We start from the raw sequence: 22,104 nt of genomic DNA on the forward strand, positions 1-22,104 counted from the left end.
TCCAACTATCCCACTTATTAGGTTAGCTTCTAATTCTAATGCCTAAACTGATGTTCACTGGTTGTCACTAGCCAAGATATCACTGACATATGTTATACTCAAAGGCCGAATTCTGCCCTTTTGAGGATCCAACTGTGAAATTTTCATGGATAATGCAGCTAAAGACCAGCACAAGTTACCTGTCTATGGGAGAGTTTTCGGTTCATGCACATTTTGCTACCCAGATTAATTGTGGTCAGATTTTAAAATTTAACTGTAATATTTCTACCTTTATTTTCATATGGTTTATACTTTTTTGTGCCTTGTTTTGACTTTCACATTCTGTATGAGCTTGGTAGTATATCTTTAACGTATAATGGCACGTCCGTTGATTTCAATTAGATTTTTTCTTTCAATGGATAGCATGATCTGACCCAGAATTTTTGGACAAATATTCAATATTCTGTGAAACTTCAAGGCCTCAGCAGTAAATACACAAGCTTTCCCCTCAAAAAAAATTATTTGTGATTACTTAGTTTCAGCTGATCTCTGCCTTGTGATAATGCTATTCGTAGTTACTTTGACTTCAATGGAGTTTTAGGTACCCAACTAAAGAGTCCTCTAATCTATGGCTCTCTTGTAGAGTTAGTACAGGAGTAATTAAGTTAAATTAAAAGCAATTCTCAATTGCGACTTATATTGAGTGGTAAGTGCTTGATGATGCTCTCACTGACTTCAGTGTGACTAGGATCGAACTGTAAGGTGCAAAACACCCTCCACTCCCACAGACTCGATTACAACTGATAACAGCCCCAAAAAACTCAACCTATCAGGAAATCATACATAGAAATATCCAGGAGAGTAAATTTAGTAGGGAAGAAAAAAAAATCCTTTTCCTTCAATTCTAGTTGAGTTTACTCTTCCTGGTATTCATCAAGCAGCAATGGCTAATAATCTTATCTTAAAAGTTCTATGGATTTGCAACTACTGGAAAGAACTGGAGAACTACAAAGCAATAAATCTAAAGAAACTTTTATAGATCCTTTGTGGCTCAGACCTTAACATTTTAATACATTAATTGCTTCATTGGGTATTCTTTGTGGTTAGAATTGACAAAAGTTAGTACCCATCAAATGTAATGTTTTAATAAGTCTGATAATTGTATTTCGGTATGTATGATGTGGGAATTGTATTCATTTTACAGATTGATTTTCTTCATAAGGCCTTGAGTACTTTCATTTTCAACAAGAGCTGGAAGCTGGTGCACTTAAATTACTAATATAGGGTAAAGCTCATTTAAATATATCAGCAGAAAACTTTCCAAAAGAATAATCTGGCTTTGAACTGAGTTATTCCTTAGTAATTTAGTTGCATGCCATTTTCCACAAATTCTTTCTGAAAGTGAAAATACCCAACTACTCCTGACAAAGCCTGTAAAAATAATAAAATTCATTATATTCTCCAGTAGGCCACCCACAGTCATAAACAACTATTTGTAAAACATCCAAGATTTCATTAAAAGTTGTGCAGCCTCTAGTTAAACCCTCACTTGGACTCCTGACCATTACTTGTGCCTTGAGTGGTCACATGAGGCCAGATTTTTAAAAGTAATTAGGCACCTCTGATGGGGTATGCTCCCCCACATTAGTCCTGAAGGGGTCAATTTAGGCCACATACGCCAATTAACCTATAAGGCTGCAAACTGGGGAATATTTAGGCTGAGAGGCAATCCCTAATTAAGGGAAGTTTACCTGTGCAGGAACAGGTGGGGCTTCTATAAAACCAGGGAGCTGATAGCAGAAAGAAGGCTCAGGGGAAGAGGGCTGCTGCAGGCCCTCTCCCTGGGACAAGGGAGACACAGATTTAGACCCCAGAGGAAGGATTTGTGTAGTAGACCTAGAGGAAAAGATTTGGCTAGAGGGGTGGAGAAGGTGAGGTCGGAAACACTCCGAGTGACAGGACGGTTTGTGGTTGTCTGGATCTTTGCTGCTGGAGATAGGGCCCTGGACTGAAATCCAGAGTAGAGGGTGGACCTGGATTCCCCTCCCACCTACTGAGTGAGTGGCACAATTTGGGCATTGAACTTGGAGGCTTTCTGGGGCCATGTGTTCTATTCACTGAGTAAGGATTGCCTGGGATGGCGAGGAAGGTGTTGATATTCCAATATTCCTGGAAGGGGAAACACCATACTAACCTGGCTGGAGGGCTGCGTCACAGAGAAGAAGCTGCTACTCCTGGAGCAAGAGAGGAGTTGGAGACCGAGAGAGACAAGGAGCTGAGGAACCACAAGAAGGACATTGGGCTGGAAGAGCTAATCCCCAGAGTGGCTATCAGGAGGCCCAGGTGGGTTGAGCAGAGGTCCCCGTGATAGCATTTTAAGATGCAGATTGTCATGTGGAATGACATCAATGGGAGTTAGGCACCCAGGTGTTTTTGAAAATCCCATTAGGTGCCTATCTGCATCTCTAGGCACCTAAATACCTTTAAAAATCTGGCCCCTGGGGCCTGATCTAAAGTCCAGTGAAGTCAATGGGAGTCTTTCCATTCAAAGGACTTTGGGTAACTAAACATGTACAGAAAATGAACTATCTGCTTCCACTTACAGATGGTCCCTCTGTTTCAGGGATAAGGCACATTGGCAAGGCAGTGTAGGAAAACTTCAGCTGCCACTGCCTGTGCTATATCTATTCTGTAAATAAGGAAAGGAACTCAGTTTCCAGGAACATCAACCCTGCATCTTTCATATGCACTAAATTCATATGAAAAATTTTAAAAAGAAAAGTTCTACCAAATCAAATGTAACAACAAAAGTAAGGGAGTAGCCGTGTTAGTCTGTATCCACAAAAACAACAAGGAGTCCGGTGGCACCTTAAAGACTAACAGATTTATTTGGGCATAAGCTTTCATGGGTAAAAACCCACTTCTTCTACCCACGAAAGCTTATGCCCAAATAAATCTGTTAGTCTTTAAGGTGCCACTGGACTCCTTGTTGTTTTTAACAAAAATAAAATGGTTTAAAATATTTCTCCAGAAAAACAAAACAGTAGAACTTCCAGGTGTAACTATTTTTTTTAAATGTGGGATAACCTCTGTGTTCTGTTACACAACATACTAGTTGCAGAAAGCAAATGCATATTTTGGTCAAGTCCTTGCAATCAATATAAGAATGTTCTACCAGGTGGATTAGAATTTGTGATGCCTTCCCCAAATCTTCAAGGCAACTCAGGATGCACATTCCAGAAATCATTTGATCAGAGTCTGATTGCATCTCAAATTCACTCTGGAGCTGTAAGCCAGCCAGCCCACCCAACTGAGTGTTTGTTGTGACTCATAGGTGGCAGTTTGGCACTGGAATTTAGGCTGAAAGTGCTCTGATTTGCTGAAGCGGTAGCAGGAGAGAAAGAGAAAAGATGGAATACTGGAATAGCATCTATTCAAAATTTGGGGTCCATACCTAGTTTTCTCTCAGAAGACTAGATGAAAGACTATACAGGTTACTTTTGTAATTCATGTGAAACAAAGAATAGAAAATACTTTATGCAGGGAAGCAAATGTTGCCTCTCTGAAATATAAATCTCTCATCTCTATTATAGAAAGGTGCTTTTAAAATGTTCAGCACAAACTCAGTGTCAGTAAATTAAACCCCTCAGTTGTTCATACAGCAGGAGAGTGGAAATTCCCCAAGATGCCTTGGCAGTCTCTTGGTGAAAAGTAGTTGGTAAAACTTCTTAAAGAAAGAGGACTCCTTGTGATGTTGCACTCCATATGATTTTATAAAAATGTGCTAATGAGTGTGACTATAATATAACTGAAGTATGTTTCATGCAAAAGGTCTCTTGTAAGGTATTATTAGAAAGTTTATAATCTACTTTAGACTTGCGTATTTTATTTGATTTTGCTTGGTATCTTACTCTGTTCTATCTGTTATTACTTGGAACCACTTAAATCCTACTTTTTATATTTAATAAAATCACTTTTACTTATTAATTGACCCAGAGTAAGTAATTAATTCCTGGGGGAGCAAACAGCTGTTCATATCTCTCTATCAGTTATAGAGGGTGGACAATTTATGAGTTTACCCTGTATACGCTTTATACCGAGTAAAATGGATTTATTTGGGGTTTGGATCTCATTGGGAACTGGGGATCTGGGTGCTAGAGACAGGAGCACTTTCTAAGCCGTTTTCAGTTAAGTCTGCAGCTTTTGGGGGATGTGGTTCAGACCTGGGTCTGTGTTTGTAGCAGGCTAAAGTGTCTGGCTCAACAAGACAGGGTACGGAAGTCCCAAGCTGGCAGGAAAAACAGGCTCAGAGGTAGTCTCAGCACATCAGGTGGCAGGCCCAAGGGGGTCTCTGTGACCCAACCCGTCACACTCCTAATTACTTTTCCTGAATGTACAAAAGTATTCCTTCTGTTTAGCGTATAGATCAACTCCTTTTTATAACTGTGTTCCTTGTACTTTCTTAGTCCAAATTCCATTAGTTCAATTTAAGAATATATTTCTTTCATTATTTTCACCTACCTTTTGTCTGATGTTTATAACTCTAAGGACATAAATTAATTACAGTGGGAAGAAACCTAACATGACCACTTCTGAAACATGCACCTACAACATCATGCAGGGTCTCCTCCTGCACCCACTTCAGTCGATAACAAAGCTCTCACAGATTTCAAGACTGAGGGATCAGACTCATATGTCTACACGGCAGGATTAGTAGAATTTGAGTGAGCAGACTCTGGATTTGTTAACCTAAGGCTTGAGTGCCTGTAGTCATTTGTAACCCCAGGTTAGGAATTGAACCATGGGTCCCAATCTGGGGCTTCAGTTTCTACACTACATTATGCAGGGCTAAATCCTACCATCCATATCCCAGACTTCCTAGCACCCTCTCAAAATGTAGCCCCTGTAGCCCTTTGTTCATGGTGCAAGCATGGGAAAACTTGACTGTTCACCAAATTTGTCTGTCCAGAGGACAAAGAAAGTTGGCCCGTGGGATTGTGAAATATTTTTTGCATACTCCCAGAGCATGAATCCAGTGGGGCAACATCTACATTACAAAGCAACAGGGCTTGAACCTGAATCCCAGCTTGACTCAGCCTCAGACCCTCCACCCCTGTGGGGTCCTGGAACCCTGAGTCTGAGCCCTGCATTAGCACAATTTGTGTGTAGATGGAAGGGGGGTCAGACTTAGGGTGACCAGACGTCTGATTTTATCGGGACTGTCCCGATTTTTGCTTCTTTGTCCCGCGTCCCGACCGATGTTTGGTCGGGACACTGGACAAAAAAGAAATGTTGCACTCCGCCCCCCCTTCCCCCATTGGCTCCCTCCCCAAATCCCCGCCATGGCCCCGCCTCTTCCCCAACCACGCAGCATTCCTCCTCCCTCCCAGGCTTGCAGCATGGCAGAGTAAGCCTGGGAGGGAGGGGGTGGCAGCGGTGCCTGGAGCTGGTGAGTCAGCTCCGGCACCCGGGCACCCGGCGGACAAAGGGGGGCTGGCAAAGGAAGGAGACTGGGGGCTCAGCTTTGAGCCCCCCGCCGCAACAGAGGGCTCCTGCCCGGGCCGCTGCACCCGGGGCTGGGAGCGCAGCCTGGAGGCTGCTCCAGCCCTGCAGCCCGCGGGGTAGTGCGGTGGGTCCGGGAGGGGGCAGCGTGGAGCGGGCAGGGGCCGGTTGGGCAGCGTGGGCTGAATCCCTGCTGCTGCCAGGGAGCCCTGCGCCTCTCCCTCCCGCTCGCGGCTGCGGCTCCTTTCCGGCGGGACGCACCCCCCGGCCACATGCGGCACACGTCCAGCTGCTCCTTCTGGCGGGAGGGAGAGTAGGCGCAGGGGACGCGCGCCGCATGTGGCCGGGGCGACGGGAGGCGTGTCCCACCGGGAAGGAGCCGCAGCAGCGAGCGGGCGGGAGAGGCGCGGGGCTCCCTGGCAGCAGCGGGGATTCGGCCCCTGCCGCCCACCCGGCTCCTGCCCGCTCTACGCTGCCCCCGCCCAGATCCACCGCGTGCCGCATATGCCCGTGGCGGGCCGGGGGGCAGGAGACTCCGCGGGGAGGGCAGTGCACGGGGCCGGGCCTGCTAATGCCCCCGGCCCCTTTTAAACGCTTTTTTTTTTTTCTCTGCCCCCCCCTTTTTTCCCCACCCCCCTCCCCGTCCCGATATTTTGGACTGCTGATCTGGTCACCCTAGTCAGACTTGAATTTGAGTTCGAATGCTGGGCTTACATTGCAGTGTAGACATACCCATAGGTACCAGAAAGTCAACAATTAACCCTGAAAATTTACTCAAGCAAAATTAACATTATTTGATGGAAGCATAATCCATTTTTATTTTCCCTCTAAAAATTGAATAGCAACTAAGCCATTTTAGCCAATTGGAATAGTCAAGTGAGTAAGGACTAGTCACATGAAGAAGGGTTTGCAGGAGCAGGCCCCAGATCCTCTTGTTATGGTTAGCTTAGGGGAATGCAGGAACTAGATAGAATAGTTTAGAACACTGAAAACTCTGCTATTCATGTTGGTTTAATTCATAGAAAGGAAGCAATTACCAATGAGAAGAGGAGTTTCTCCTTTATTGTTTGTGGTATTAGGCCAAACACCCTTTTCCAATAATGTTCTTACATTTTCCACAAAACCAGCTTTTGCTGCCAAAGTTAACGGTGTTTCTCCATCACATGTTTTGTATTCCCACATTGATTTATAAGATGCTAGAGTTCAGAAAGTAGAAAACAAAATACAAAATTAAAATGACAAGCACCTAGGACATAACACAAATGCCATGTTGATAAATACCTGCATGAAAATGAATTTACAACTATTTTAAACGTTGACTTACTAGTTAGTCCTGCCACAATGGTTGACCATTGTAGTCAGTGATTAGATCATGCAGCTCTTCTCTGAATAATTGTAGTTTTCTGAACAAAGTCATTCAAAACCGACCAACCTCTCTGCCGGTGTACATAGGTGGAGCTTCACTGAAGTCAACAGAGCTGTGCCAATTTACACCAGCAGAGAATTTGGCCCATGTGACTGACGAAGCCATGAAACAGAGGAGGGTTTTCTCATACATTTTGCAGTTATTGAGTCTATTTATTGCTCCTTGTCTTGTATCTTTCCAATCTCATAGCCCCGTGGGGTGTCTTGAGCTCACTCACCATCCAGAATGATTTCAAGTATTTGCTGAATTGGCTGAGCTGCAGCCTCATGAAGTGGAAACCAACCTCTTTCATCAGCTTCATCCAAAGCATACTTATGTTTCACATAGTTCTGAAGATCAAATACTTGGCCTGAAACAAAAAATAGTGCATATCTGAAAAAAATAGGACAAGCTCAGTGCTTTGCACAGTGAATATTTTATTTCAATATTTGTACCTTGTCTTATGGCTGTTATAAGTTTCCTATTTTGATCACTGGGTGGTACAAATCTGTTGAAGGGATGACAAAAGATATCAAGTATACACAATATAGATACATTACATGAAAGCACAGTTTTTAGTGGTTTTAATCACCTGTTTCCACTGGTTTTCAACTTTAGGTTTATATCACCTCGTTACAAATCCTGATTCACTATGTGACCTGACAGAGCACTCAAGAATGTTAGATACAGGATAACAATTTGAACAGACTCTGGACCCCAGGCTTCAGGCCAAAGATGACCCAGACTTGCCAATAGTAGGAGTGGGGACAGCCGGCTTCAGCAGTGTTACTGAGCCTGCTTAGTTCATGTGAGCATGCTCAGTACAAGCCAAGCAGCAAATCTCGGGGTGGCACATGACCCCGGGGGGGAGGGATAGCTCAGTGGTTTGAGCATTGGCCTGCTAAACCCAGGGTTGTGAGTTCAATCCTTGAGGGGGCCACTTGGGGATCTGGGGCAAAATCAGTACTTGGTCCTGCTAGTGAAGGCAGGGGGCTGGACTCGATGACCTTTCAAGGTCCCTTCCAGTTCTAGGAGATGGGATATCTCCATTATTATTTTTTTTTTATTTTTACATGCCCCCCCACTCATTGCCTGGGCTCTGCCTCAAGCCAGTGATAGGTCTGTTTGGTTGTGTCTATGCTAGCCTTTTTTCTGAAGTTTCCCTCTGCAGCTAACATAATACAGTTCCAATGTATAGACACAGTTGCCAACATTTTTAACAATGTCATTTAAACCTATTCAGAGCAGATCTATGTGATACGGTGGTAAAAATGCCAATGGCTGCCAGGAGCCTGAGATACTATGACAACAAGTACAACAGCATAATAGTAGGAATCAGCCAAATCATAGATGAAAATGGACAGTGGCACTGTTTGACAGTCTTCAGTGAAGAAATAGGCTCTGATCTTGCAATAGGAAATAGGAACCACACGTGGACCTTTACTTTCTCAGAATAAAATTGATCCCATTATAGGATCAAAGTCATAAATTGAATTGGGCGGTTAACACTTGTCTGCCTTTGCCTTCATTTTCAAATACTGTACAGCATTTTACAAAAAGTCCTTCAATTTATAGTGATCAGAAACGTATAGTGGGGTTTTTGCCATACAACTCCCATTAAAGCCAAGTTTTGTTTCATCAATAGAGGTAGCTAACAGGTAACATTTTCGAAAGCATCTTAGTGACTTAGAAAATGAAGACCAATTTTCACAAATAATGTAGGTACTTAGAAACCAAAGTCTCATTGAAAGTCCATGGGACCTGTAGGCTCCTAAATCATTTAGGCACATTTGAAAATTTTACTCAACATCTACAACAGAAATGCTACATGTCATATCTGAGGGCAGTTGGTTCAAACAGAAAACAATCTATGCTAATATATATTAATGATTTTAAAAATACTAACCATGTCTAATTCAAAACTCAATAATTTTGTTTTTCACAATTTAAAAACAAATAAAACTGTACCACAGTTTTGCTGTTTTAGGGTCCAATCCTGCAGTTCCTCTGTGTGGGTAATTCCCATTGACTTCAGTGAGAATTTTCTGAGTGGAAGTGCTATGAAATCAGATAGTTAAATACAATTTCTTGAATTACTGTAATTGGGTGAAATGTTGGCAGTCATTGCACAATTATCCATCAGAAGATCCATAGTGTGTGATGGAGGCATGAGGCAGAAGTTGTCTGCCTGTATTCTGGCTCTTCCGACTACCCGGCACAGGCCGCTCTGCAAGACCTCTGCTATAAGGTGGAATCTATGAGTCAGAGGTGTGTTCTACACATTTGGGCTTATGCCCAATAGTCCTTGCACAGAGCTCTTCCTTTTCTTCCCACCAACACAGACACGTATTTTGCATTGAGCTTCTTAGCTCTGGATTCTGAATGCACATTAAGGACACAACCCTGAAATCAATGGGACTTACATCATAAAGTTAGTCATATGCATAAATCTGTGCTCCATCAAGGCCTAACGTTTCTTTTACAGAATATACATGTGTCAGTGTGGCTGCTACACCATTTTCTGCACACTGGCCAGCATTCTCCCCAGAAAGCCTTTTAAATGTGGTTATAACTATAGAATACTTAGGGTATGCCTACATTGTAATGTAATCCCAGGATTTGAACTCAGGCTCAAGCCTAAACCCCCTTCCATCTACACACACACCGCACTAATCCAGGACCCGGGCCCAGGACCCCAGTGGGGTGGAAGGTCTGAGTCTCAGATCTTGTCTACTGGGGTAAGTCGACCTAAGTTACGCTCCTCCAGCGACATGAATAACGTAGGTGGAGTCGACGTAGTTTAGGTCGACTTACAGCGGTGTCGACACCGCGCTGCGTCAACGGGAGATGCTCTCACATCATCGTACCTAACTCCTTTCATTCTGGTGGAGTACTGGAGTCAACTGGAGAGCACTCTGCGATTGATTTAGTGGGTCTTCACTAGATCCACTAAATCGACCTCCGCTGCATCGATCATAGCAGCATCAATCCCCGGTAAGTGTAGACATGACCTGAGTCACCCAGGGTTCAAGCCCTATTGCTTTGCAGTGTAGACACAGCACTACTGGACTTGTGGTCTGGGAGTCCACCAGAAGTATTCCACAATCCCATGGCTGACTGACTTTATCCTCTGGACAGACAAGTTTGGTGGACAGTCCAGTTTTCCCATGCTTGCACCACAAACAAAGGGCCAGAGCAGTCACATTTTGAGAGGGCATTAGGAAGTCTGGGATATTGGTGGTTGGACTTGGACCTGCATAATGCAATGTAGATGCTGAAGCCGCAGGTTGGGACCCACGGTTCAACAATTCCTAACCTGGGGCTACAAATGAGTGTAGATGCTCAAGCACTAGGTTAACAAACTCCAGGTCTGCTAACTCAAGTTCTACTAACCCTGAGCTTACATTGCAGTGTAGAAGTACTGTGACACTACACCACATATTCTTCATAGATATATTGTTATAATATGATTAAAGAATAACTATATGTTTAGTGCAAGATAAGGCATGAGGTATCATTGGAAAGGTTATGATTTGCTGAATATGATTATCCTATTTGTATGCATGTCTCATTTTTGTATCTAAAGTTAGGAATATTGACTATACATCTGTACTACAAAAGTATTTGCAATTGGGCAATGCCCACCAGACAGAATGCAATCAGTCTGGCTGGCTAGCTGGGGACAAGTCAATGGACCATTAGGGAGAAAAATAGGTCTTTGAAGATGCAAATCTCCCACCTTCCTGAGATGCTACAAACAGCCCTTGAATCATGGCTGCTTTGACACTGCAGGGTCATGTAATCATGTTATCTGGTACTGGACTCCATGAAAGAATACCAGTATTTTTCCACTGTGGGGTGGGGTGGGGAGAACCACACTGAAAAACAAAGGATTCCCGCCATATGTAAAACCTATTTAAGGCCAGGGAGGGACATAATCAGTGTTCGTTCTTCACTGATGACTGCTTTGAACATCTAAGAAACAAAGACAAAGGGTGGGGGGAAGGACTGAGACCAGGCTGGGAAGGTGTCTGGCCTGTGAAAGAAATACCTGGAGTTTTAAGCTACAAGCAAGAGCAGTTTGCCTGCAAGAACCTCTGCAATCTATCTAAAATAACATTTAGGGTGAGAAACTACTACTTGTAACCAGTTTTTTAGTATCGTTCTCTGTGCAGCATAAGACAATACAATTTTGGGTTTACACTTCAGAGGGGGTGTGCACTTGAGTACTGGGCAATTCCCTAGCTGAAGCCTCCCCCATACAGTGCTTATTTCAGTGTCTGTATCTTTCTACAGCTGGGTGTGTCCCTACCTGTGTGTGTGCTGCTTGAGGGCCTGGCTCAGCAGGACAGTGTAAGGGAGCCCAGGCTGGTGGAACAGGAGGGCTCAGTGGTACCCCAATACATCAGGTGGCACCCCAGAGGGCGGGGGCAACCCATCACACATACCCAGAGAGTACAAACAAAGCATCGTCCATTTACTTCAAAAAGAGGATTATTTACTAGCATGTAACTAATGAAGACAGTTATGTTATGTTTGCTGTATTCAGTCATGTCTTCATACAGGGCCTGGGTGTAAACACAAACACAGATAATAGCCAAACTAAAACTAAAATGCTAGGATGACATAAAGAAATTTTTAATTTCAACTGTCGAGAACACTTAAAGAATTTGCTATTTTCTCATCACATGTATGTGTTTTCTGACTTACTAAAGTACCTTTCATGGTAATGGGAAGTTGTTGGTTGGCTGGCTTCAATTGATTCTTGAATACTAAGCTGAATTGCATAAGCAGTGAGATGGTCTTCAATAGAATCCTCATTTCCTTCCATCATCTTATATGAAAGGTTGAGCTGTTGTCAAGAAAAAAAATAGAAAAATGTACTGTGAGGGGCCAGATACTTCAGTCTGAGGGCTTGTATTCATGGCAAGACACTATGTAGCAGTCCAGAATTTGAATGCATCAGCTTGCAGCACAGTAACATCCTATGTAGACACTACTACATCATAGCTAAGCACCTTGTTTTCAGTTTAAATTAGGGCTGTCAATTAATTGCAGTTAACTCAAGTGATTAACTCAAAAAAATTAATCGCAATTAAAAATTAATCACAATTAATCACAGTGTTAATCACATTGTTAAACAATAGAATACGAATTCAAATTTATTAAATATTTTGGATGTTTCTCTACATTTTCAAATATTGATTTCAATTACAACACAGAATACGAAGTGTACACTACTCACTTTATATTATTATTTTTATTACAAATATTTGCACTGTAAAAGTGATAAACAAAAGAAACAGTATTTTTCAATTCACCTCCTACAAGTACGGTAGTGCAATCTCTTTATCATGAAAGTGCAACTTATAAATGTAGATTTTTTTTGTTTGGTAACTGCACTCAAAAACAAAACAACACAGAACTTTAGAGCCTACAAGACCACTCAGTCCTACTTCTTGTTCAGCCAATCGCTAAGACCAACAAGATTGTTTACATTTACGGGAGATAATGCTGCCCACTTCTTATTTACAACTGCTAGGGGGCTTATTTTTTTACCCTCTTACTTTCCTGGTCCTTTTTGCGTGAACAGAGAGCAACAATACCCGAAGTTTCTGTTCCCATTTCCTGTTCCCATTTCCCCCCTTAACAAACCATGATCCCAATTTTCCCACCCCCATTCCCTGTTCCCATTCCCCCCTTTGAAACCTTTTTTTTTTTTCTCCACTCCCCCAGGACCAAGTCCCAGCTCCTGTCTCTAAAGGTGGTCTGTTAACTCTGCTTTTGACTTTAAACCCTGTTGTGCCAAATTATTTTTAACCACCCCTAACTAATTTACAACCCTTCAGCAGCCCTTGCTGAAACAGCACCAAACTTGAAAGATTACTGGCAGCTTTCCATAATGCTGCTCTTACTTTAAACCTTTTACAAGTGGACTGAAGTGCCTTCTTTCCCTGGAAGGCATTTAGTCCCAGTGGGCAGGGACCTTCTTCCACTACCCATATACCAAAGGAGGATGGGCTTCTCAGCCACTCCCCATCCCTCTGGGTCGCCTAACACTTCCTCCGTTTCCTTTTTAATCTCATCCCAGGCTGACCCCTGCACCTGGTATGGGCCTGGTTCTTCCTTATTCATTTATTCTAAAAAATTTTTACTCTGGTTTGCCAGAACCCGCAACTACCATTACGAGAGTTCGCTATACCCGCTCCAAGCAGCTGCGCAGACTGTTGGGGAGGGGGACTTACAGGCTGCCACTCACCTATCCGATGCGATGCATCCGAGTCATGGCACCAAGATGTTAAGGGGCTTATTTTTTTACTCTCTTACTTTCCTGGTCCTTTTTGCATGAACAGAGAGCAACAATACCCGAAGTTTAAAGGCGCAAACAATTTGATGTTTATTGGGGTGAACTTTTAGCAAGCATGATTTTAGTTTCCTTTTTTAGTGTCTCCCTTCCCAGCTCTGACACTACAGAGCCTTGCCTATGTTCCTGTTTCTGTTCCCATTTCCTGTTCCCATTTCCCCCCTTAACAAAACATAATCCCAATTTTCCCACCCCCATTCCCTGTTCCCATGTTCCCTTAGCAAAACATGATTCCAATTTCCCCACTTCCATTCCCTGTTTCCATTCCCACCCTTACTTCCTGATTGACTGCAAACTATATAGTAAAACTTGAGTTTTGCTTAGCTATACCTTAACCAATTATTTTACTAAAATTTAACTAACCAATTCTAACATACTGTAACATAATTATTTAACCAATTATATTTTACCACCTTAATTGGTTTACACCCAACAAAATTAATTATACAGCAAACAAAAACAATTACAAAACCAACCAAAGACCATGCAAATAAACATACAAAACAGTAAGAATTTTACAACTACATTTATACAAACCTAAGGGTTTTTCAGCTGTGTCTATTAATAAGTAAGTTTTTACCAGACAAAAAATTATTAAACTAAATTTCCTTTTAAATGTTCTAGGCTATTTCCTTTCTCTAAAGGTAATAAAAATACCAGGACAAAATTGTATTCCTAACAGCCCAATAGCACCTTATTTCCATGTAACCAGTTTGAAATGTAAAAATGTGACTGTTCACTTCTTAGCTTATGGCTGCCTCTGCTGCTTAGCCAAAGGCCTTACTTAGCCTAAAAACAAAGCCTCAGACTGTCACAGTACAAAAAGGCACTTTCACAGACAGACAGTAATTTTAATTCTTTCTTTTATACCTCTATAACTAGCTAAGTAATAAAAATACACCTAAATTCTTAAAGTATAGGCCTTTATAAACAGGCCTAAATATCTATATCCTAACAACGTCATCAGAAAGTGAGAACAGGCATTCGCATGGGACTTTTGTAGCCAGCATTACAGGATATTTACATGCCAGATATGCTAAACATTCATATGCCCCTTCATGCTTCAGCCACCATTCCAGAGGACATGCTTCCATGCTGATGACACTCGTTAAAAAAATAATGCGTTCATTAAATTTGTGACTGAACTCATTGGGGGAGAATTGTATGTCTCTGGCTCTATTTTACCCGCATTCTGCCATATATTTCATGTTATAGTAAGCTCGGATGATGACTCAGCACATGTTCATTTTAAGAACACTTTTGCTGCAGATTTGACAAAACACAAAGAAGGTACCAATGTGAGATTTCTAAAGATAGCTATAGCTACCCAAGGTTTAAGAATCTGAAGTGCCTTCTAAAATCTGAGAAGGATGAGGTGTGGCTCCTGCTTTCAGAAGTCTTAAAAAAGCAACACTACGATGTGGAAACTACAGAACCCGAACCAACAAAAAAGAAAATCAACCTTCTGCTGCTGGCATATGATTCAGATTATGAAAATGAACATGCATTGGTCTGCACTGCTTTGGATTGTTATCGAGCAGAACCCATCATCAGCATGATCACATCGTCTGGAATGGTGGTTGAAGCATGAAGGGATGTAGGAATCTTTAGCACATCTGGCATGTAAATATCTTGCGACACCGGCTACAACAGTGCAATGAGAACGCCTGTTCTCACTTTCAGGTGACATTGTGAATAAGAAGCGGGCAGCATTAGCTCCTGCAAATGTAAACAAACTTGTTTGTCTGAGCGATTGGCTGAACAAGAAATAGGACTGAGTGGAGTTGTAGGCTCTAAAGTTTTATATTGTTTTATTTTTGAATTCACTTATTTTTTGTACATAATTCTACGTTTGTAAATTCTGTGCACATTTTCAAATCCTGCAAAATTCTACATATTTTATTTGTCAAAATAACACAATATAATCACACAAGTTTCAATTATTTTTGGTCATTTATTTCAAAATACCTGTCAGTAAGTATGTCTGTTACAATACAGACAACAAAAAATATTTAGGAATTTTTTTTGACAAATAGATTCCTTACTAGGCATATTAATACAGAACTCTCAGTAATAATTCATTTAAACTACAATACAGAACCATATTTCCTACACCCCTCAGAAGAAGTGTAAAGGCTTGAGGGAGTCAGGGGTAATGGAGGACTGAGGGAGAGGGAAGTAATTGCTGGGAAGGAGCCTAGGTGTGAACTTGGAGGGTTGTTGGGTATGGGTGGGAAAAGTATGAAACAGGCTTTTGGGAGGGCTGGGAGGGATTGCTAGGGAGCTTCCCCCATGCAGATCCTGGCTGACCCCAGCCTCTCCCATTCAGTCAGGCACATCTGTTCCTATCCCCATGTGTCCCTGCACCCCCATGTCTTCTTGCACCCCCATCCACATGTATCCCTCCACTCCCACTCAGACACCCACTCCCCCCATCCCCATGTGGCCCTACACCCCCTCTCCATGTGTCTCTGTGCCCCACTCAGCCACCCTTCTTTCCCTATGTGGCCCTGCACCCTCCCTCTATCCCCATGTGTCTCTGTGTCCCCCACTTAGTCATCTCCCTGTCCCCATGTGGCCCTGCACCCCTTCCCCTGTCCCCATGTGGCCCTGCACCTCACTTCCCCCTGTAGCCTTGTGCCTCCACTCCCATTCATCCGCTGCCCCAGTCTGTCCTCCCCTCACTAGCCCTTATGAGCCACTGTCTGACCTCCCAGCAGCCCTAAACTGTCTGTCTCCCCATATCCCCTGTCTCCTGACCTGGCCCGACAGGCGCTGTGAAGTAGGTAGGCTCTTTCTCTTTCCTAGCCGGCTGGGAGCTGCTGCTCTGTTCTAGTGTCACAGCACCCCCTGGAAGGTGGAACTGCAGCAACTTTCCGGCAGAAGCTTTTTTCTGTACAAAAAATTAAAAATATGCACAGCTTATTAATTATGCATGTGTGCTTTTTTTACTGGATTTTACTGTGCAGCAAGCTGGTGAGCTGTAGAGTCTCACCTTGGCTAGCCATGTAGATAAGCCCTAAGAGTAACTGCATTTAAATAAATGAGACTGCTTGTGGAGTAAAGTACTATTCTGTGTGAGCAAAGGTATCAGAATTTGGCCCTATGATTAGAGATGGGCAAATAAATCATATAAATATTTTGTGAATATTCTTGAGAATAAAAACTAGTGTTCACAAGCACTTTTTTCTGCTAATTCATGAAAATTTGAGTAAATAATTTTTTATTTGCAAAAATGATGGAAAAAAACCCACTGTCAGCATTATCTGAAATAGGAGTACTGCTGATGTCGTTTGGACAAGCTCTTTTTATTACTCACACAATAGATTTGACAGTTACAAACAAATATTCATGGATAATTTGTGAACAATAAAAAGAGACTCCTCCTGTTTATAAAATTTAGGTCATCCAATCAGGGAATGTGTGACTTATATGGCCAGTCCTACCGCATGAATAATGAATAGCAAACACTCAGTGTCACCCATTCATGAATATCTATAACCCAAAATTTGTTTTCATAAGCTATTCATGAACAATTGCCAAAAACAAATAAAAATAGTAAAAGTAATGACCAATTTGTGAATAATTCACAAACACAAAAGGGGCTAAATTCATTCCAATAAATTATTCACAGTGAATAATTTGACTAGCTCTATTTATGATCACATGTCATACATTAATACTCAAAGCTTACACAAGTGCCATAATGATTAATGTAACAGTATTTGACTAAATTTAAGCACCAGTTAGTTTAGTCCTTGTGCATAATATATAATATTTATGAACTATACAAGACCCTATTGTACCGAAAAACATCAGAATGACCTTGTATCATTAATAAACACAAGATGCAGTGGCCACAATTCAGATTATCTTGTGGGGAACGAGGGGATGCAACTTTTGGTCTCCACCACCCACAGTAGCGACCCCATTCCAGTCCTCACTCATTCAGCCCCCCTTCCTTTTACAACGTGGGTCTCCCTCAGCTGGGGAACCTTCCGTCTCTCTTACCTACATAGTGCACGAGCTGGTGCTGCAAGCAGTTAGCTCTTGGCGGACTCAGCTGCACTCTGCCATACAGGAAAAGACTCCCTATGTGCCAGGTCATGGCACCATTTGACTCGGTCGCCCTTCCATTTGGACAGAGGGTTGGCCAGGCCACATTTCAGTGACGTTCTGACCCTGTGTGCCAGGCCACTATGCCACTCATTGAAATTTGATGCAGCTGCCCCGTATGGAGGGGCGGCTGGGTCAAATTTCAGTGAGTGGTATTGTAACCATGTGGCAGGAGTGACACTGTGGCAGCCACCACACTGATTTAATATGGGACCACTGCTTAAAAGAGGTTGGATCATGCCTTCACCCCCCACCCATTGCATGCTATGGAACTGTGAGCAAGTGCAAAACCATTGTGGGGGAGGGGAGGGTGACCACCTGTCTCAAATTGGGCAGGACAGTCCCAAAATGCAGAGTACAAGTCCCAGTACCGGGCTGAGTGACTCTAGGACAGCATTTGTCCTAGATTCCTTGTGGCGCTGCTTTGCACCTGGCTGAGGCTCAGGGATGGTGCCATCCTCTTCCCAGTGTATGTGGGGGGGGCTGAGGTGGGCCTTACTCCCCCCTTGCCATGAGAGCCCCCACGCTCCTCCTCTTGCCCCCTGCAGCCAGGCCAGAAGCAGGAGCCGGGCAGTAATAAGAGCTGTCCGGGAGCCCAGGCCGCTGTAGGGAGCCCTGGACCCTCCACCTGCCCATAGCGGCACACCCCGGGGAGCAGGAACATGGGCCAGGGTCTGCTCTTGGGCACCGCAACCCCCTTCCCAGGGCAGGTGGAGGGTCTGGGGCTCCCCATAGCAGCCTGGGCTCCAAGAGAAGGGGCAGGAGCTTGGGGGAAGAGGAGGGGCAGGGGGCGGGACCTCAGGGGAAGGTGAGGGGCAGCAGTGGGGCCACAGAGGGGGGCAGGGATCCTGCATGTATCCCACTTTTGCCTTTTGAAAAGGTGGTCATCCTGGGGTGGGGGGCAGTACCCCTTGTCCACAACCCCTCATAATTTGTGCCACAGACAAGATGCAGCCGGAAGCACATCCAGACCTTTTGCTTTATTCATTGCCAATCTGTATCACTGGATGGTCTGAATAACTATACTATGAATTTTAAGTTTCTGCATTACTTTTGCAGTCCTGAGAGGAGATGGACATTCACAATGCCTTTACACAAGTCAGTGCAGTGTTCAACACTTCTCAGGGTTAGGCTCTAAGTGACTGTTACCAAAGTGTGTGTGAGGGGGGAGAGGCAGTCGTCTGTCTCAGTGGATCAATAATGGGATCTACTGCATCTTTTAACTATAGTCACAAGTTTGAATTCACCCTATCTAGCTTTCCAGCTTAGTGCTGGTGCTAGCCCATTAGGGGCCCTAAGCAGGAATATTTTGGGCCCTCCCTCACCCCCCCAACACATACTAATCATTAATGGGGGGTCCCCTTGAGATGCTTGGGCCTCTAAGCAATTGCTTAGGCTGCTTATGTCTAGTGTCGACACTGTTCCAGCTCTCACTCTGATCCTTTAGCATGCATTTTGCTAGTGATATCACATCAAATAATAAACCCTGTCAGTAAATAACAATTGCAAAATTGTCCTTCTGCAGGGCGTCAGGTAAATTCCCTTTTTACTATATTCTTCAGTTTTGCAAAGTTTAAAATGTGGTATTTTACATCTTAAAAGGAACAAAATGTAAATATTAAATACTTTGCAAAATAAAACAGTATACCAAATAAATGTACCTACCTAACTCTCTAAAGGCCAGCTCTGTGTTCCATCAAGATCTCTGTGACTGATGTGACGTAAGAGCATAACAACAGAAGAATGGCCATACTGAGTCAGACCAAAGGTCCATCCAGCCCAATATCCTGTCTACCAACAGTGGCCAATGCCAGGTGCCCCAGAGGGAGTTAACCTAACAGGTAATGATCAAGTGATTTCTCTCCTGCCATCCATCCCCACCCTCTGACAGAGGCTAGGGACACCATTCCTTACCCATCCTGGCTAATAGCCATTAATGGACTTAACCACCATGAATTTATCTAGTTCTCTTTTAAACCCTGTTATAGTCCTAGCCTTCATAGACTCATAGACTTTAAGGTCAGAAGGGACCATTATGATCATCTAGTCTGAACTCCCGCATGATGAAGGCCACAAAAGCTGACCCACCCCCTTTCCCTTAACTCAGCTGTTGAAGTCCCCAAATCCTGTGATTTAAAGACTTCAAGTCGCAGAGTATCCTCCAGCTAGCGACCCCTGCCCCATGCTGCGGAGGAAGGCGAAAAACCTCCAGGGCCTCTGCCAATCTACCCTGGAGGAAAATTCCTTCCCGACCCCAAATATGGCGATCAGTAGAACCCCGAGCATGCAGGCAAGATTCTCCAGCCAGACCATTGATACTATTTACCAGTGATGGCACGTTGTTGACCAATTGACTGAAATCACGTTATCCCATCAAACCATTCCCTCCATAAATTTATCTAGCTTAATCTTAAAGCCAGAGAGGTCTTTCGCCCCCACTGGTTCCCTCGGAAGGCTGTTCCAAAATTTCACCCCTCTGATGGTTAGAAACCTTCGTCTAATTTCAAGCCTAAACTTCCCCACGGCCAGTTTATATCCATTCGTTCTCGTGTCCACATTAGTACTGAGCTGAAATAATTCCTCTCCCTCCCTGGTATTTATCCCTCTGATATACTTAAAGAGAGCAATCATATCCCCTCTCAGCCTTCTTTTGGTTAGGCTAAACAAACCGAGCTCCTCGAGTCTCCTTTCATATGACAGGTTTTCCATTCCTCTGATCATCCTAGTGGCCCTTCTCTGTACCCGTTCCAGTTTGAGTTCATCCTTTTTAAACATGGGAGACCAGAACTGCACACAATACTCCAAATGAGGTCTCACCAGTGCCCTGTATAATGGAAGCAGCACCTCCTTATCCCTACTAGATATACCTCGCCTAATGCATCCCAAGACCGCATTAGCTTTTTTCACGGCCATGTCACATTGCCGACTCATAGTCATCCTGCGGTCAACCAGGACTCCGAGGTCCTTCTCCTCCTCCATTACTTCCAACCGATGCGTCCCCAGCTTATAACTAAAATTGTTGTTAGTCATCCCTAAATGCATCACCTTACACTTTTTACTATTAAATTTCATCCTATTACTCCAATTTACAAGGTCATCCAAGTCTCCCTGCAGGATATCCCGATCCTTCTCCGAATTGGCAATACCCCCCAACTTTGTGTCACAACCTCCTCAGGCAAGGAGTTCCACAGGTTGACTGTGCGCTGTGTGAAGAAGAACTTCCTTTTATTTGTTTTAAACCTGCTGCCCATTAATTTCATTTAGTGACCCCTAGTTCTTATATTATGGGAACAAGTAAATAACTTTTCCTTATTCACTTTCTCCACACCACTCATGATTTTATATACCTCTATCATATCCCCCCCTTAGTCTCCTCTTTTCCAAGGTGAAAAGTCCTAGCCTCTTTAATCTCTCCTCATATGGGACCCGTTCCAAACCCCTAATCATTTTAGTTGCACTTCTCTGAACCTTTTCTAATGCCAGTATATCTTTTTTGAGAAGAGGAGAGCACATCTGTATGCAGATTCAAGATGTGAGTGTACCATGGATTTATATAAGGGCAATCAGATAGTCTCCGTCTTATTCTTCATCCCCAACCCCCTTTTTTTTTTTTTTTTTTGGGCATCAACAGCTTAGGGCATGTTTGGTCTTTATATTAGTGGGGCCTAGCTAAGAGGGACTAGAATTTATGGAACTTAAACTACCACTCCTACCAATTAGCACTCTCAAAGTGCCTTACTTTTGTCAGTGCTGCACAAAAATTAATCAATCAAATTAAATGAGCATTATGTTGACTACCTTTCCTAGAATGGCCATAGGGAAGATACAGCATATTGCTAATGTGGCTGGAATTTTGTCAGAAGGATTTGTAGGTCACTTTTTAAAGCAGTTCTTCACACATGAAGTGCTAACCTGGCATCTATGCACCGGATGTTTTGCATTGTAGCACTAAACTAAAAATTGATTTTAAAACATCATATACAAGTGCTGCAATCCCATATCTAAATGTTTTACTATTTATCATATTGTGATAGACCCGAGGAAACAAAAACTGATCAATAATAGCATATAGTCAAGATGACTCAGAAGCTAAAAGTGTCATTGCAGGACTCCAATTTCAGGCTTTTGCAATACTATCACGCTAGCACTGAGCATGAATTCACACCTCTCCCAATGCTCAGACATAAGGCTCTTGGCCAACACTGTCACCCATGAGGGTGGGCTCTCTGAAGGCAAGTGAAACACCACCACAGCCCCATTGCCTTTAAAGGTAAACATACACATCTTTCGCTTTGACTGCCAGCACTGACAGCAATAACTTCCAAAAATAAAAAATTGCTTTTACGGACACATACATCTTTTTTTTTTCCTGCTCAGCAGACTTTATGTAGCTCATAAAAGACAGGGATATTCTAATGGAGTCTCCTCCCCCTGCTTTTGTGTCTCAGAGCCAGGCTTCAATGAGGTTATTTAAAAAAAGATTTCACACACCAGCTGAATATCTGATGAACTGGTCAGCAGGGTACAGAATCATGTTCCAAGGCCCTTCACACCATTGACAGGCTGAACCAAGAGCAAAAGGTACTGTTTGTAACATTTCTGTTCAAGCAGTCAAATCCTGAAGTCCTAGGCTCACTCCCTGTGCAAACAAGGATGACTGTAAAGATTCGAGAATTTTGACCAAGATTCTTGGAAGGACTAATGCAATATAAACACTTCCATACTGTTAATCACAGAA

The 22,104-nt window shown here is 43.1% G+C and overlaps 1 protein-coding gene across 11 annotated transcripts in view; it reads right to left on the reverse strand.

Moving 5' to 3' along the window:
- Positions 1-22,104, reverse strand: part of ASB15 (ankyrin repeat and SOCS box containing 15) — a 62,530-nt gene that overhangs the window by 32,977 nt on the left and 7,449 nt on the right. For 8 of the 11 annotated variants that reach the window (XR_008444413.1, XR_008444414.1, XR_008444412.1 and 5 more), the window contains exons 2-5: positions 11,605-11,738; positions 7,342-7,394; positions 7,125-7,256; positions 6,519-6,677 (exon numbers count right to left, since the gene is read on the reverse strand). The exons of 1 other annotated variant lie outside the window; for it this stretch is intronic. Coding sequence is in view for 1 of the 10 variants with exons in the window: in XM_054023026.1 (XP_053879001.1) it covers positions 6,519-6,677; positions 7,125-7,256; positions 7,342-7,394; positions 11,605-11,738 (478 nt within the window). In the remaining 9 variants the exon portion in view is untranslated. Of the gene's footprint in view, positions 1-6,518; positions 6,678-7,124; positions 7,257-7,341; positions 7,395-11,604; positions 11,739-16,010; positions 16,144-22,104 lie in introns of all 11 variants that reach the window. 2 more of the 11 variants (XR_008444419.1, XR_008444418.1) reach the window with 1 other exon arrangement.

Source organism: Malaclemys terrapin, chromosome 1, assembly GCF_027887155.1.
Source record: "Malaclemys terrapin pileata isolate rMalTer1 chromosome 1, rMalTer1.hap1, whole genome shotgun sequence".
In the NCBI taxonomy this organism is placed as follows: domain Eukaryota; kingdom Metazoa; phylum Chordata; order Testudines; family Emydidae; genus Malaclemys; species Malaclemys terrapin.